Raw genomic sequence first — 16,007 nt, 5'->3', positions numbered from 1 at the left:
AAAGAGTCGGTTCGATGCGTTTTTTTTTTTATTCAAGCAAAATGAAATATAGAAATACAAGTATGCATATAATATACAATTGTATTGTATGCCAATATGCAAAAATATTGAAAAACAAAAATATACAAATACAAGAAAACAGGGTGCCAGGGGAGATGATAATATAGAAATCAGAATAAAGGTGCAATTGGGTATAAAGATATCAAGTAAATACTTAAATCTCACATATTTTTGAAGTCTTGATAGCCTTCTTATTCACAGAGTCTCAAATACTGTTTACATGCAGCCTTACCTCTGTCAATAAAAACATAAAATTGGATTTCTAGTTAGAAATCAAATTTTGCCAAAAGGTTTACTCGAGAAACAATGAAAAGTAAAAAATCGTTTTTCTCAGTCTGATTCAGACCACTTCAAACCTCTTTTGTGAATCGGTTCAACCGATGCATTAAAAAGATTCGAACCAAAAGAACGATTCGTTTCCGAGTCGGGCATCGCTATGTTTTAGCTGTGGTCACGCCCCCATCGTTTCTCACCCGTCAGGGGGAGTTTTGCAGAAAGATCGAACACTGCTGTTGTAACTGCTGTTTTTGACAGAGGAGATTCATTTCGTCTCTTTTTTTTTTCGATGTTTCTTCAAAGCACCGAGAACGACATGCGTTTTAAACCGTCTCGAGACCGAATGTACAGCGCGCGCTGCTGCGGCTGCTGTCACGTGCGGACTGGAACCATCATCCTGGGTACCTGGTATATGGTACGAGGCTTAAAACATTCAATAAATGTCGTGTTGTAGATTTTAACACAACTGAAATATATCAGCAGTCTCCCCCTCTCTTTTAGAGGTGTGTCTGTGTGTTAAAGTGCGTCTGTGTGGATGTTTTTTGGCAAGCAGAGCCGTGTTAGCTCGATGTTTACGACCTCTAGGCTAACTCAATGTTTTGAATTGGAACTATCCACAAACAAGACACGTAAACGCGATTAGACGTGTTACATTTGTATTAAACGCATTATAAGGACCTTATCTGTCAATTGAAGCAGGACAATGCGATGTGGAGATTATATTTAAGTGTTAATTTATATTATATTTGTAGGTAGCTAACAAGCTAACCGCTAGCTGAGGCCTGACGTTGTGTTTACTAGACTGTCATTGGGTTGAAATTCAGTTCGTTGATAATTTGCACGAAATGTGATTAAAGGAAATTATTTAGAATAATATAGCTATTATATGTATATGATGGTAAGTTATTTAATATTTGTTTAAATCAGCTCTATATATTTGAATGTTGAATGTCAACTAGATATTTAAAAAAAAAAAACGAATAAACGATAAGGAAGTGTTGCTTTTTTCATAAACTTGTGAATACTTTTGGATAAAATGGCACTGTTTGCCGACAAAAATAAATTTATAATCGCTCTGTCTATCTCAATGGTAAATATTGTAGTAAATCATTGTGTCAAAGTGTTTCCAGAAAACCTGACCCATTGAAGACTGACTGTTTTTTAATAAATTATCTAACTTTTTTTGTGAATTTTATAAGTTACACACATATTCTTAGTAAAAAAGTGCAAGACATGTTTTAAGACCTTGACTTCTTTAACCTGTTGAATTACAATTACAAAATAGGGAGTCACATGACAGTGAATCATAAGACTTTGTCATATTACACTTTCATTTTTGATTTCGGTGTTATGTCTTACTATCTATGCCATCTATACTTTCTTTGCTAATATAATCTCTGTCCAAAGGTGGTGAACCTGTTGATGGGTATTCTGTTGACTGTGGCAGTAACTCACCCTGAGAACGTCCCAATTGTTGACCTGCAGTATGAGGTTATTGAGCATTACTTCGCGTCAGACAGGATGTCAGGTTTGTTATGAGATTTTTCAGTCATTAATACAAATACAATATTTTGTAATGCTATATGTTTATGCCACATTTACATTTCGATATTTATTTGTATTTAAATGTTTAATTATAAAACCTAATTATACATTTTTATACTTGTTTGTATTTTTTATTTATTTTTTTTTTTTTATATGTTATCTACAACATCTCTTTCACCCCTGTAGAGAACGCTTGTGTGGGCTTTGCCATCTCTCTTCTGATGCTCACTATTAGTGCCATGATGGTGTATGGAGCCATTACTGTAAGTTTAAATGATTACTATGCCTGGCTATTAGTTTAATATCTGATGTTGAACACAATAAAATGTATTCTTTGGTACTGTAAATAGGGATGTCATGATGCACATATACTAAGGACTTAAACATGGTAAAACGTTCTCTGACTTTTAAAGGCAATACACTGAATTTCATCCATTATTACTATCAATGCGGAGTAAGTTGGGTTAATGTATTGTGACGTGAGAATAATGCATTTCATCATTGTGTTCATCTGTATTTCACAGTCTTGCTTGATGTCATCTTTAGAAAACAGGTTGGATCTGTGAGCATTTGTTGTATGGTAGTTTCTGCTGTGAAATCATGAGTTCACTGCTGTCAATGCATATTTGCCATACCTGAGCTTGTTACCTCAAGTGAACATTGAGCTTTAACTGTGTTTTAGACCCTGAGTATCCTCTGACTGCAAATGTTAGGCCTTATAGGCAGTGAAATGCTGTTCCAGTAGAGTCACAGCCTTGTCAGATCTGCTAATAGCTCCCTTTCCATTTTAGGCATTCTCTGAGTTCCCTTAGTTATTCAGCACAGCTCCTTTTATTTGCTCAAAACTGGATGATTCAGTATCCCCTGGAGTCTTACAGGTTTGCATCAGCATTAAAATGGTGAGAAACAGTCTATGACATGACTGTTATTTTCCCCTCTGGCACAGAATCGTGATGGCTGGCTCATCCCGTTCTTCTGCTACCAGCTGTTTGACTTTGCACTGAGCTGTCTGGTGGCCATCAGCTCCCTCACGTACTTGCCCAGAATCAAGGACTACCTGGACCAGCTGGTCAGTCTGCCCTCTACCGCCTGTCTGTCGCAAGCCTCTGACACTAGAAGCTCATTTAAAAACATGTAACCTAAAATCTCTGTCTCTTTTAGCCGGACTTCCCTTACAAAGACAACCTGCTCTCTCTGGACTCCAGCTGTCTCCTTCTGTTTGTGCTCATCTTTTTTGCCATTCTCATCGTCCTCAAGGTAGATATATGAGCCTCACCTGATGTTTCCAACACTGAGTCTGTACATATTTTATTTATAAGATCCAGGTTACAGACTACTTTTTTTTTTTGTGTGTGTGTGTGTTTTTTTTTTGTTTTTTTTTACAGGCCTATTTGATCAACTGTGTGTGGAACTGCTATAAGTACATAAACAACAGGAACACTCCAGAGATTGCCGTCTATCCTGCTTTTGAGACCCCCCCTCAGGTATGTACATCTTAACAGGGTTCCCAGTCTGAACCTAGGCTACTTTGAGTTGAGTAGATGACATTTTATACAACAACACTACACCATTAACAGGCATTATAAAATCTGATGAAATGTAACAACATAAATTAAACCCTATTTACTTTAGAATATGTTGGTCTAATTGTGTACAGTTCATCACTTCACATTATTCTGATGAAAAACATGGTTGTCTTTGCCTCTGAAACGTCTTTCTCTTGTTTTTCAATACCTTGCTCCATTGTTGCATATAACGCCCACTTTTTGCAATCCAAACCTCTTCACGAACAAATTTCGTTTTGCCATTTTATTAACAGAACTTTTTCAGAACTTTTTTGTCTTATTAGAATATTTTCTTTCTTTCTTTTTTGAGTGCAAATTAAAATCTGTTATTTTAGTATTATTTATCTACTATATAAATACTAATTTGTATACTATATAAACTGCATTTACTAATAATTTGAATTAGGTTTTTAAAATAATTTAATTTTAGTTAAAATTTTGCTCATTTTGTTATGTGCTTTTGCAATTTTTATTAGTTTTTCTTCATTTCTATATAGCTTTAATTTATTTTTATTTCAGTTTTAGGTTTAGTAGTTTTAGTACTTTAACTTATTTATTTCACTTAGTTTCCATCTAATATTTATATTTTATTAAAATAATTTTTAATGGTTTTAGATAATACTGATCTGTACAGTGATTTAATTTTTAGCATCCTAATATCCTCTCTCATTAGTTATATCCAAATACACGTTACACACTGTTACAGTAGATGGCACTCTCTGCCTCTGAAAGAGCTTTTCAGCAATGTTTTTTCTAGACTCCTTAACAGACCAGCAGCTGGACAGTTTTTTTTGCTTGTTACCAAAGCAAAGTGTGCTGTGTGGTTTTGGTCGGGTAAACGACCTCAGACTGGCTTTATTTTAATGGTGTCTTCTTTTTATCATAGTACATCCTTCCGACCTATGAAATGGCCATGACAATGCCAGCGAAGGAGCCACCTCCTCCTTACATGCCAGCTTGAATTCCCCCGACTGGTTTCGTCAGTAAAAGCCAGTGCAGACTCCCATCTTTGCCTTTCGATCCTGCCTTCCATCCCAACACTTGGAAGGCGTTTAGACTCCCAGCATCCACTCATCACATCATCAGCAGCTTAGACTTACCCATGACTATTTCTTTCGCATGACTCTTGTAACAGCTCGTCACTGCAGATCTATTTTTGTAAAACTATAGGAAAACAGTTGAAGCGGTGCAGTGTTGGGGAAGAGATCGTTTGTGGCGGGATTTATTTTTAATTACTTAGTGTTGTATCTGAGATATGAAATGCCATTCTCTTTTGTGGACATCATGACTCGGGCTCTGCAATAAATTGTGCTTACGACAGAATTATATAGTTAACTGATAGTCAATCACTAATGAAATGATTCTGAGATGGGGCAGATTATCTAAAATGACGTTTTTACCAATGAAAGCTTTCACTTTACCTGCCACCGTGAGATCTTTATTTTTCCATGCTTTTCAATGCTATATTTTGTTCCTGGTGTCTTAGTAGAGGATGTTTTGTGAAAATCAACATTGACTGGCTACTTGCATTTAAAAATCACCACCCTTGGCTAATAAATCTGTTTTGCTAGATTAAAAATGTTTAGACAATCCAGTGTGATGGTTAAAAGATATATTTTTTCCATTGTGTACTTTTATTTGTGGACGTAGGACTTTCATCCTTTCAAAAGTGAAAAAGCTCAAAGCACTTTTTATCTTGTTTATATAATTTGTGTGTGTGAGCGCGTGTGTGTGTGTGTTTGTTTGTTTTCCATCCATTGAACCATTGTGCACCATCATGTATGCAGCTGTCACAGTGATCTGTTGTCATGGTAATGCTGGTTAACACACAAGAGGAAACTTTCCTCACATGAATGACAATGATTTAGAATTAAAAAAGAAAACTGCTAGTGTTGTATAAATCAATGGATGCATGTTATTTTATTTTGTGGTCCGTTTCTTTTCTTGTACATGTTCTGAATCTAATTACTTCAATAAACGTTTCAAAACATTGAATCTGCTATCAAGACTTTTTATCTACAATGAACATTTGGTTCATTAGTATTACTCAATTTGCCCTCTTACGTGTAAATGTAAAATATGTGATTAGAATAACTGCCTTAATGTTTTGCATTATTATGAGGTCTATTGTGCAATGTTATAATACGTGTAATTCAGATTCCTGGTAATTTGAGGTGGGGCTCCCCCTCCTTTATTTGGATTGGACAAAAATCAGTTTCTTGCGGACATCCAACCCTTTAAATGTGCTGGTGTCATACTGGTGTCAGTTAGACGAGAGGACCGCACGCAAACCTGAAGCAGACTTGAGAAGAACGCAGAAACAATGAAGTCCTTCATTGGGAGTTTGGTATATTGCTTTTCTCTGTTGCTGGTGGATCTCTGTGAATCCTATGACCTTAACAATCCATCCTACATTTTGGCCCAAAGTTATGCACAAAGAAGAAATCATGCGCTTCCACACCGGACATTGAGCCCAGCAGGTAGGCTTCTGAACTTAAACCACTAAGCCTATGTTAGTTTCAACTGACATGTTTGACTAAGTTATGTATTATTTACATTTTCAGTGTTTGCATTGTATCTTAAACTGCATCACAGAAATGGAACATTTATGGTTTCATTATTTTACTAGATGCATTACAAAAAATATTTACATAACAGTATGTAATTCATAGTGTATGTAATGCACAATGTTAGAAATATATTTAGTGCATTTATAATAGCATATGTGAAAATAAAATGCATCCACATTTAAGCATTGAAGGGCTAGTTCACCCCAAAAATAAAAAAAATGTCTTCATTTACTCAACCTGTATGACTCTTTCATCTGTGGAACACAAGACATTTTTCTGAAAAATGCCTCACTGTTCTTTTGTAAACGTGGATAGGAGCAGGCTTCACTCGAGTATACTTGTCAACTTTAAGAGTGCTGGCCTAAATATTTATAATCATGAAATGGGAGAGAGGCCGCACAATGCTTAAATATACTTTTAAATATTGCATTGTGCAAATAAAAATAAAGTATATTTAAGCATAGTGCGGCCTCTCTCCCATTTCACTGTTCTTTTGTCCAATCATTCAAAGTCAATGAAAAATATTTTGTGTTAACACAGAAGAAAGAAATACATACAGGTTTAGAATCACATGAGAGCGAGTAAATAATGACAGAATATTTTTGTGCGAACCATCCCTTGTGTATGCATAAAAAAGTGCATGAATGCTACAGAAAAAGCATTTGTGGGATATCTGAGTGGCATGTATTTTAAATGTTTAACAATGAGGAATTGGGGCATGAATTGCAAACAATGCCAATTGTATTTGTTTGACTGACGTTCTGTTTGCCTAATTTCCTGTTCCTCTTCAACCTTCTGATGGTCCGTAGTGTACAGGACTAAATACTGGTTAGATGGACCTGATCGCCCTCACAAACAGAGGAGGAGGATTTTGCCCCATCTTATCCCAGTAGGTTATCCAGGACCCACAGCTCCTTCTCAGCTCAAAGTTTATGACTGGCTAAAAGACATACCAACCACAAAAGTTTATAATACAAATAAAAACCAATCTCCACCTGTGGCACTCAAGCATCTGAAAGGTGAATGGGCGCCAATAGTTTGTCGAAAAGTTCAAGATCCAGAACAAACAGTTTTAGTTACAGGAGAATCAGGGGATAAGACAGGCGTTTCTGCGGTGGTTTCAAATCAGCCACTTGTTGTTCCACAACAACAGTATTCAGGTCCAGAGAAATCAGTGGTTCGATCAACAAATAACCAACCGACCTTTTTGACAATTGCTCCTGAGACAGGTTTTCAGCCATCAAAGCCATCAATGATGCATTCCTTGACTTTGACAGCCCAACAATCTTTGAATCTCTCCCTGCTTCAGAAATCCATGCCACAATCCTTGTCAAAATTGGCACAAGAAGCAAATTCACAAGGCACCTCACCCCAGTCCCTTCCAACCACACCCGAGGCATATCCTCAAAGTACCTTCTTCGAATCCCTGCCAACATCCACCTTTACACCAGAGACATACTCCCAGAGCACTTTATCCCAACCCTTGCCAAAGTTCACCTATACTGGAGGGCCAAATCCTCAAAGAATCCCATCCAAATCAGTCACACTAGAGCCGTATGCCCAAGGTGCCTTCCCCGAATCCCTGCCAACATCCACACTGACATCAGAGAACAATCCCCAAAGCGCTTCACCCCAGCCTGTGCCAATGTCCACTCATAGATCAGGGCCATATTATCAAAAGATCTCATCCCAATCTCTGTCAACATCCAATCTGACACAAGAAGCACATCTTCAGACCGTCCCAACACAGTTCTCACCAATGTCCACTGTGCCACAAGAATCACTACCAGAGGCACCAGGCAGGATTATTACCCACGGCAGGATAGCCATCACAGGGTCGACAGGTATAATTCCATGAATAATTCTACTGCTTGGTTTAACCCTCCATCTATTCATGCAGGGGTGTCCAATCCTGCTCCCGGAGGGACAATGTCCTGCCATTTAGATCCAACCTGCCCCAACATACTTGCCTGGAAGTTTTCAATAATCATGAAGACCATGATTAGCTGGTTCAGGTGTTAATAAGGATTGGAGTTGAATTCTCAGGACAGTGGCCCTTCAGAGGCAGAATTGGACACCTTTTACATAAAAGCAGTAGGGATCTTAAGGGTTCTTTGTTCAAAGGTGGTTGGAGCAAAATGACATTAGGGGGCGATTATTTGTTCCTTATTCCTGATGTAGGGCATCTTACAGATCAGAAAATGTGACCTATCATATTCCCGAAGCATTCTGGTATTCCAGTGGTTTGAAGTATGTCATTTTGCTGAGGTCCAATGGGATATTTTAAAAGCGACCACACTCAATATTTGTTAACTGACTAATGTAATCTAACTGTTTGCATGTAAAGTATATGCTTTACTCACAATTACCATTCCAGTGGATCACACCATATAGCGTCAACTCTAAATCTGGTTGTTTTACTAATCCTTTAATTTACTAAAAGACCAGTCTTCATTATATCATATAGACATTGAGTAACGCAACTTCTAAAGTGCTTCATTTTTACTGAACTCTCAGCAACAGATTCACAGTGTAGGAGCCGCCCGTTGGACCTGGTCTTCATCATTGACAGCTCACGTAGCGTGCGTCCAGGTGAGTTCGAGAAGGTCAAGATCTTCCTGGCTGACATGGTGGACACTCTTGATGTTGGTCCCGATGCCACACGTGTTGCAGTGGTGAACTACGCCAGCACTGTCAAAATCGAGTTCCTGCTGAAAAACCATCTTACGAAGGACACTATAAAGCAAGCCATCAACCGCATCGAACCCTTGGCAGCAGGAACCATGACTGGTATGGCCATCAAGAAAGCCATGGATGAAGCCTTTACCGAAAAGTCAGGTGCGCGGCCTAAATCGAAGAACATCTCAAAGGTTGCCATCATTGTCACCGACGGACGTCCTCAAGACCAAGTCGAGGAGGTTTCGGCTGCAGCACGGGCGTCAGGGATTGAGATTTACGCCGTTGGAGTGGACAGGGCTGACATGGGGTCACTGAAGCTCATGGCCAGCAATCCACTTGAGGACCATGTGTTCTACGTGGAGACCTACGGTGTTATTGAGAAGCTCACCTCGAAGTTTCGGGAGACGTTGTGTGGTAGGGTTAATGCAAAGAAAAGGGGAGATGGGGCTCTCTTTTTTTCTTTTTTACAGGATATATATCTCAATCCTTGGGAGTGGGTGATGATTCATTCTCTGGAAACCAGTTGGCTCTGAACACCAAATTTAAAAAAAGTAATTTTCATCAGACAAAAAAAAAACAATTCAACATACATTGTGATCATTTGGCATTAAAACTTTCAAGGTGATTATTGTGTTTTCCAGAAGTTTGAATCGTCGGATCGCAACACATTCTGAAGGAAATTTTTCTTCAGTATGTGAGTGCTGATAAAGTCCACCGATCATTCAAAGAAGCATTCTTCAAAGTTTGGCTCATTTGAATGCTTTGAATCAGCTTATATATGTGCTTTGCATCCTATTTTTGTGGAATGAAGGTCTTGGAATGGAACGCTTTTGAAATTTAATATTGTCAATGTCTTTTCACAATTGTTGTTAGACTAGTGTGCTTCAAGTATGTTTTTCATAGAAACCTCAGATAATTGAGAGCTTTGAATATTTGACTGACTGTTTGTGGATAATTAAAATTGTTTGTCTTTTTCAGGACGAGAGTCGATCTTTTGGACATTAAAATTGCTCAATCAAGGGCTGCGCTAGAAAAGTGCTTGCTAGTTACGCCTTCAGAGTGCACAAACAATTTGCTTAGTGCAGCTGTCAGCTAGTCACCATAACATATTGATATAAATGCTAAATGCTATGCAAACTAAGGGCATCAAATTTGCTGAGTAATTTTATCACATAAAAGCCAATAAAAGTCCCATAAAGTTTCCAGTGTGTCTTTAGGGACTTTGCAGATATTTTGAACAATCTTTTTTTCCCCCACCAAAATTAAAAGCTAGATGTAATAAAAATCCAGGCAGTTGCCCATTAACTTAATCTTGCTAGAGTGGCTCATCACTCAGTCGAGTAATGAAAGCTTGTTCCAGGTATGGACGCCTGTGCCATGGGACATGACTGTGAGCACATATGTGTCAGCAGTGGCTCCTCCTTTTACTGCAAGTGTCGGAAGGGCTATATTTTGAACGAAGACCAGAAAACATGTTCCCTAAAACGTAAGAGCCAGAAGATTATGCTAACTGCTTAACTTTATATTTTGAAGACATACTTAGTACAAACATATTTGATTTTATCTAACCGTGACTAATTTCAGCTCAATAATAGAGAATGCTTACATTGCGACAATACTTGCAATTCTATTTGACTAACCTGTTTAGCTAGCAATTGCTTGCCAGCTTTTTACAAGTGTTCTGATTGTATTACTTGATATCATATGATGGCAGTCTATGATTCATTTATCTTATTGTGTGTGCTAAATTACAGGTTACATGAAGATGTTCCAAAACCTAGTGAGCTGCCTTGCTGTTTACTGCCTACATAGGCAACAGACAACTCCTCATGCAAACTCAAAAGTGACTGATCTGGATCACTCTACTCATGTCACACAAATAGCCCTCTTGAAGCATATGGGAGACAACGCAAAATATGTTAACATGCTAAGCTAACAAAGCAAATCTCCAATAAGCAGAAAAGCAAATGTTTGTTAAAGTTGTCTATTTTTATTTTTTACATCTATTGAATGGGCCTTAGTTTTAGGGGAAAATTATGTATTTTAGAAGGCAGCATAATCCTGTTGTGGCTGATGTTTTGGAACAGCCTTTGTGCCTTAAAATGCTTTTGGCAGGTCATTAGGTTTTGGAACAGAGCTGTAATTTAGTTATGTGTGTGCAATGTAACATTATTTTTCTCACTAGCAGCTGAATTCTAGCCACTAATTCAACCCATGCAAAATCACTGTTGAATTACCGTGGACTTTACTGTTCTGTACTATTCCGTTGCCAGAACAGTACAGCAATAACATCAGTGTCAGTGTTGCTGTAAATCTGAGACAGATGACAAACCATAGCTAATTTATTAGAGGCAGATTAAATTTCATATGGGGCCAATGGAGCAGATAGCATAGAGGTGTACACATTTATTTGAAAAACAACATTGCATAAAATATCAAGACTCATTTTAATAGGTTTTATCTTGAATATAAGTGTATTTTGTCTTACTGCAATTTTTAGTTAAAATGAGTAAGGCAAAATGCAGTCGTATCAAAAATACGGTCTTTGAAAATAAGTCTTAATATTTAATGCAGTCTTGCTTCTTAAGTAAATTTGGGTATTTTTTATATGAACTAGAAAACCTGAAGAAAAATAATACTCATGAAGAATAGGATTGTATGCAGTGTGAAGTTCAATTTCATTGAAGATGTTAGTTTTGAATTAGTTTATTGAGACGGTAAGCTTGGCAGTGCTATGATGACATTTTCCACTCATTGTTTGAATCCCCAAACCCTGCAATGGAAAAATCCCTGATGTTTTACTTTTACCGTGCACAGTATTATCAGTGTTTATGTCCTATGGATTGTTCCAGATATGGATGCCTGTGAAATGGGACACAGCTGTCAACATATTTGTGTGAGCAGTGGCGACTCGTATCACTGCAAGTGCCGCTCAGGCTTTGTCTTGAACGATGACATGCAAACATGCTCCATTAGAGGCGCTGGTGCTTACGGGCTTGGTGACAGTGTGCACAGGGGTGACCGAAACAGAAGCAATGATGGCGACCAAAATGGTGAAGGTAGTGCTAGTGAGTTACGATCAGAAATGACTATGACTTTATTCATGCCATTTCGTGATCTGAAAAATTCCATCAAACGATTACAAGTAGTTTGTGATCCAACTGCTATTGGATATTAATATTATTTTAACAAAAGGTTCTTAAAATTGAAACTTTGCAGCAATGTGTCCCAATAGGGTTGGGCGATATGACCAAATGTGAGAAATTTATTTCACGATAGAGGATATATACCATGATATAGCTATTTTGTGCTATCTAATTTCTGTTATTAAAAATAAGCAAATTACAAATAATAGGAAAATACAATATAACAAAAATATGAGTTAAACATAATTAAGTTTTTAAGGTAAATTGGTTTATTTAACATGTTGTCAGTATTAGTACAGAAATGTAATAATCAAATGTAAAAAAAAAAAGAATGTTGCAGTCTTTACTGCATTAATAAAATATAATGTATTCTTATTAAAGCTAAAAACAAGTTATTGAGTCAAGAGCAGTAAGTTATTTTCTCTTGATTCACATTAATGACACAGAGCAGCAGGTAGGTTTATTAGGCTGCTGTCACTTTAAGACCAAACGCACAGATCCATAATACTGATACACATCCGGTTTACACCCAACTGTTTACTTTCCTTTAGACATAACCAGCTGTGTTTACATGAATACGCCACACGACGGGCATTTTGACATAATTCGACCATTCAAGCGCAATAAGACGTGAAAGAGAACTGAATTTGTGATCGCACTTTATTCTGTGTGCGCACTTTAGCAGTGTGCCAGTCATCCTTTTCAGGATGTATTGCGCTTATAACTCTTTTTAACATCAAGCACATCCCACTGTTTAAACTATCATTCATGCATTTGACATGCTGAAGTGTCAATAGTGCTAATGCATACCGCGATATACCCGATATAGCAAAATCTCTAACGATAGACATTTTATACCGTGGTAACGATATTTATCGTCATACCGCCCAGCCCTATGTCTCAATGGATTTTCTGAAAGTCAAGTAGAAAAAAATAATCCCGGACCTATTGGCCATCGCTATGGCTTATTTCAGGTGCGGATGTCTGTGCGTTGGGCCACGACTGCCAACACACTTGCGTCTCCAGCGGTTCTTCCTATTACTGCACATGTCCCCCTGGCTTTGTCTTGATGCAGGACACAAGATCATGCTTCAAAGCCAGTGATGCTGATGGTGATGGTAGTGCCAGTGAGTTTTCTGTTTCAGACCTTCATAAATGGTATTATCATCATACCATTTTATGATAGGTTTCTTTAGCCAGCTGAGGATTATATAAATATGTTTGTTGTTAAAAATGTAATATTCTTTTAAGAAGAATCGAATAGTTCTATTTTCTTGTATGTGTTGCTGAGGTTTGTTAGCTTCAGGGCTCTAGAGTTTTAACTTATTGCAGGTCTGGACTACTGTGCGCTGGGTCATGAATGTGATCACGTTTGCGTCAACGATGATTCTTCCTATCATTGTGAGTGCCGGCAGGGTTTTGTGTTGCAAGAAGACAAGAAAACATGTTCCAAAAAACGTAAGAGCTCAACCATGTGCTTTCTGATCAAATATTGCACTGAATGCAATAGATGTAGAAAATAGAAAATCTTTGAGGTGCTGGTGCATTATATGGCTTTGAAATAAGTGGTGGGCAATGCCTAACACACACATATACTTGTCAAAGGTTTGGAATTATTCAGAAAGAAGTCTCTTATTCTCACCAAGGCTATCAAAAATACAGTAAAAAATATATATATATTGTGAATTATTTCAACAGTTTAAATAACTGTTTTCTATTTGAATATATTCTAAAATGTAATTTATTCCTGTGAAGGGAAAGCTGAATTTTCAGCATCATTACTCCAGTCTTCAGTCACATGATCCTTCAGAAATCATTCATTAAAATAAATTGGGATCACTTAGCTTCATCTGTCAGTGTCTTATAATTTCTGACATGTTGAGTCAGTTGAACACTGATTCAACATCGATGTAAACCCATATGTAACACTCTCACAATGTTGTGAGAAATTCAGAAATGAACAACATTGCATAAACTGTGTTGCACAGTGTTACATAGTTGCTAAAAGACTTTATGAAATAACTTTCACTTTGGAGTTGGGGGTAGATAATTTGCTCTGTAATTATTACCCTTAATTCAAATCACCCTTTGCGAGGTATTTCTGTGATATTTCTTGTTTGACTGTGATGTGAAGAGGTGAAGGTGGAGATTGTTCAGGACCCTTGCATGTGTGAGGCCCGACTGGCTTTCCAGAGGCAGACACAAACCTCCCTACAGGACCTCAACTCCAGAAATATCCTTTCTGTCTTAGTGGAACTACATTTCCCATAATGCATCACAAGTTAAATCAATAATTCACCCAGAAATGTAAATTCTGCCATCTTTTTTACTTTCATATTTGTTTCTGGAAATGTTGCCTTTTAAACCCTTTAACCTTAACAGCCGTTGTACTTGCTGCTGTCATAAGAAAGGTTGAGCAAATGGAAAACATGCTGGGACGCATGTAACGGAGCAACTATTGGTGAGTAGTGATTCTCTGACATGATTTTGATGGATATTATATTAAAAGCAGTCTTACTTTACTTCTGTTCATCAGGGTCCACGTGCTCTGTGAGCTTTCAGCAGTCATCAGCAAAGCTTCATCACCTCTTTATGGCTTCAAAACACCTGGAACACAGTTTCACATGTTCACAGATCACTGAAAAGTCCCAGAAATGATTATTAATTGTGTTCAAATATAAATGAATATTAAATAATGCAAGATGTACTGATTGTGTATGATGTGCTTTTGCTCTCCAGAAATGGATAGTAGAAATCTTTTCATTTAAATATACTAAATTATGCAATCTATTGTAATCTGTTTTGCTTTGGATCCTTATGAAAGGTGTAATTTTTATTGCCCATGTTCATGTCAAAAATAATTTTCAATATTATTATTGTTTAATCTTATGTAGACTCTCAACTACAAATAAGACATACTGTAATCTACAATATTTATAATCAAGCAATTTAATCAATAGTATTCATTACATTAAAACTTTAAATACCTTCAAATAACAGTCTCAAAGTCTCTTTGTCCGATTCATAATATTTGCCTTGCTTTCATAGCACATGGTGTATTGAAACAGTCCAGACATCCCTATTGAAATCATTATCACACAGTTCAGCTAGACAGACTATAGGTTTAACAGTAAGATGTCAAAAACCTGTCTGTCTGCAACCAATGTGAGATGTGCCTGAATCAATATCTCAAACATTACAGACCAACTGTAGACTTTCAGTCTAGCCATATAGTATGAACTGCACGAAAACATGTTCATGACAATTCAGCTGTGTGAGATTGTGACCATTTAAGCCCACATATGCACTATACAAACATTTGAACATCCCACAAATTCAGACAGACTGCGAACATCAAGATCTCAATCACACCCCAAATGAATCCCATCTAAAATCGATTCACAACCCCTTGGCATTGGAGCATTTTCAGAATCACATCAACTGATATTTCTCCATCACCTGTTAAAGCAAACAGAGAAAGTATTCATCTGGTTGCAAGGAGATGGTATGAAAGAGGATTGATCAGTGCCCATCTGACTGCTCTTGGCCTTGCTCACATTAGACTTAAGTGTAATGTGTTAATTCTCACAGCAAACACCAATATTTGGGTCAAAAGTGTGAGCAAAGATCATTCGGTTCAGTGCGAAATCCATCTACCAGAATATGAGGTCTCGAAGTTCACTGAGATCTGGGTGAAGGTGCACCAGGCACCATTGGTGCATTTCAAACTGTCCACATTCTATGATTGCATTTGCAACATGAGACATTCACAATCACAACCATTTTAAAGTACACAGCGGCCAGTATTTCGTCTGTCTGAATCTTGACTGGCACACTTTGCTGGTCAGAAATTATCCTATTCCCTTCAAAGCATTCCCCATACACATATTCCTTCCACTTGCATCTCAAACCATCTATTCTGTCAGAGTCTGGTTGAAAAACAAGTCTGGTAAAGATTTTCACATCCTAACCTCACGGGTAAGCATGGAGCTGAGAAATTCCCCAGCAAGTTAAAAAGGTAGGCATAAAAAAAAAAAATTATGCTGAAAGACCGTAGGCTACATATTGACATAACCATGGGTGAATTTCTGTGCTAGACACCTCACAGAAATATTTTGCACATGCATTTCTTAGAAGTAAAATTACCAGATGCCAACAACATCAGC

The 16,007-nt window shown here is 37.4% G+C and overlaps 2 protein-coding genes across 8 annotated transcripts; both read left to right on the top strand.

Moving 5' to 3' along the window:
- Positions 1-470: 470 nt before the first annotated feature.
- On the top strand, positions 471-5,441 carry laptm4a (lysosomal protein transmembrane 4 alpha). Its single transcript, XM_084090334.1, has 7 exons — positions 471-751; positions 1,744-1,864; positions 2,068-2,144; positions 2,828-2,950; positions 3,043-3,138; positions 3,267-3,365; positions 4,333-5,441. The coding sequence occupies exons 1-7, from the start codon at positions 626-628 to the stop codon at positions 4,405-4,407; spliced, it is 717 nt and encodes a 238-aa protein (XP_083946460.1). The 5' UTR covers positions 471-625; the 3' UTR covers positions 4,408-5,441.
- Positions 5,442-5,715: 274 nt separating this feature from the next.
- Positions 5,716-14,832, top strand: matn3a (matrilin 3a). Of its 7 annotated transcripts, none has more exons than XM_084090327.1 (10): positions 5,716-5,926; positions 6,826-7,860; positions 8,534-9,109; positions 10,056-10,181; positions 11,548-11,754; positions 12,816-12,968; positions 13,174-13,299; positions 13,976-14,074; positions 14,233-14,302; positions 14,378-14,832. In XM_084090327.1, exons 1-9 carry the CDS (start codon positions 5,770-5,772, stop codon positions 14,286-14,288), a joined length of 2,535 nt encoding a protein of 844 aa, XP_083946453.1. In that variant the 5' UTR covers positions 5,716-5,769; the 3' UTR covers positions 14,289-14,302; positions 14,378-14,832. The 7 variants fall into 7 exon arrangements, with proteins under 7 accessions (XP_083946453.1, XP_083946452.1, XP_083946454.1 ...); XM_084090326.1 differs by having other exon boundaries at positions 11,548-11,763; XM_084090331.1 differs by having other exon boundaries at positions 5,887-5,926; positions 6,826-6,905; positions 11,548-11,763.
- The last annotated feature ends 1,175 nt before the right edge of the window (positions 14,833-16,007 follow it).

This window comes from Abramis brama (assembly GCF_963993115.1).
Source record: "Abramis brama genome assembly, chromosome: 18".
NCBI lineage: Eukaryota > Metazoa > Chordata > Actinopteri > Cypriniformes > Leuciscidae > Abramis > Abramis brama.
The sequence above is the reverse complement of the archived record's forward strand: the minus strand, read 5'-3'. Positions and strand labels throughout refer to the sequence as shown.

What these genes read in the sequence shown, in the direction of transcription:
- laptm4a (XM_084090334.1), top strand. Translation starts at nt 626, where the DNA reads ATGTTTCTTCAAAGCACCGAGAACGACATGCGTTTTAAACCGTCTCGA. An exon ending in TCCTGGGTACCTGGTATATG is followed by an intron (nt 752 to 1,743) that starts GTACGAGGCTTA and finishes CTCTGTCCAAAG; the next exon opens with GTGGTGAACCTGTTGATGGG. An exon ending in CTTTTGAGACCCCCCCTCAG is followed by an intron (nt 3,366 to 4,332) that starts GTATGTACATCT and finishes TTTTTATCATAG; the next exon opens with TACATCCTTCCGACCTATGA.
- matn3a (XM_084090326.1), top strand. Translation starts at nt 5,770, where the DNA reads ATGAAGTCCTTCATTGGGAGTTTGGTATATTGCTTTTCTCTGTTGCTG. An exon ending in CCGGACATTGAGCCCAGCAG is followed by an intron (nt 5,927 to 6,825) that starts GTAGGCTTCTGA and finishes GATGGTCCGTAG; the next exon opens with TGTACAGGACTAAATACTGG. An exon ending in TGATGGTGATGGTAGTGCCA is followed by an intron (nt 12,969 to 13,173) that starts GTGAGTTTTCTG and finishes AACTTATTGCAG; the next exon opens with GTCTGGACTACTGTGCGCTG.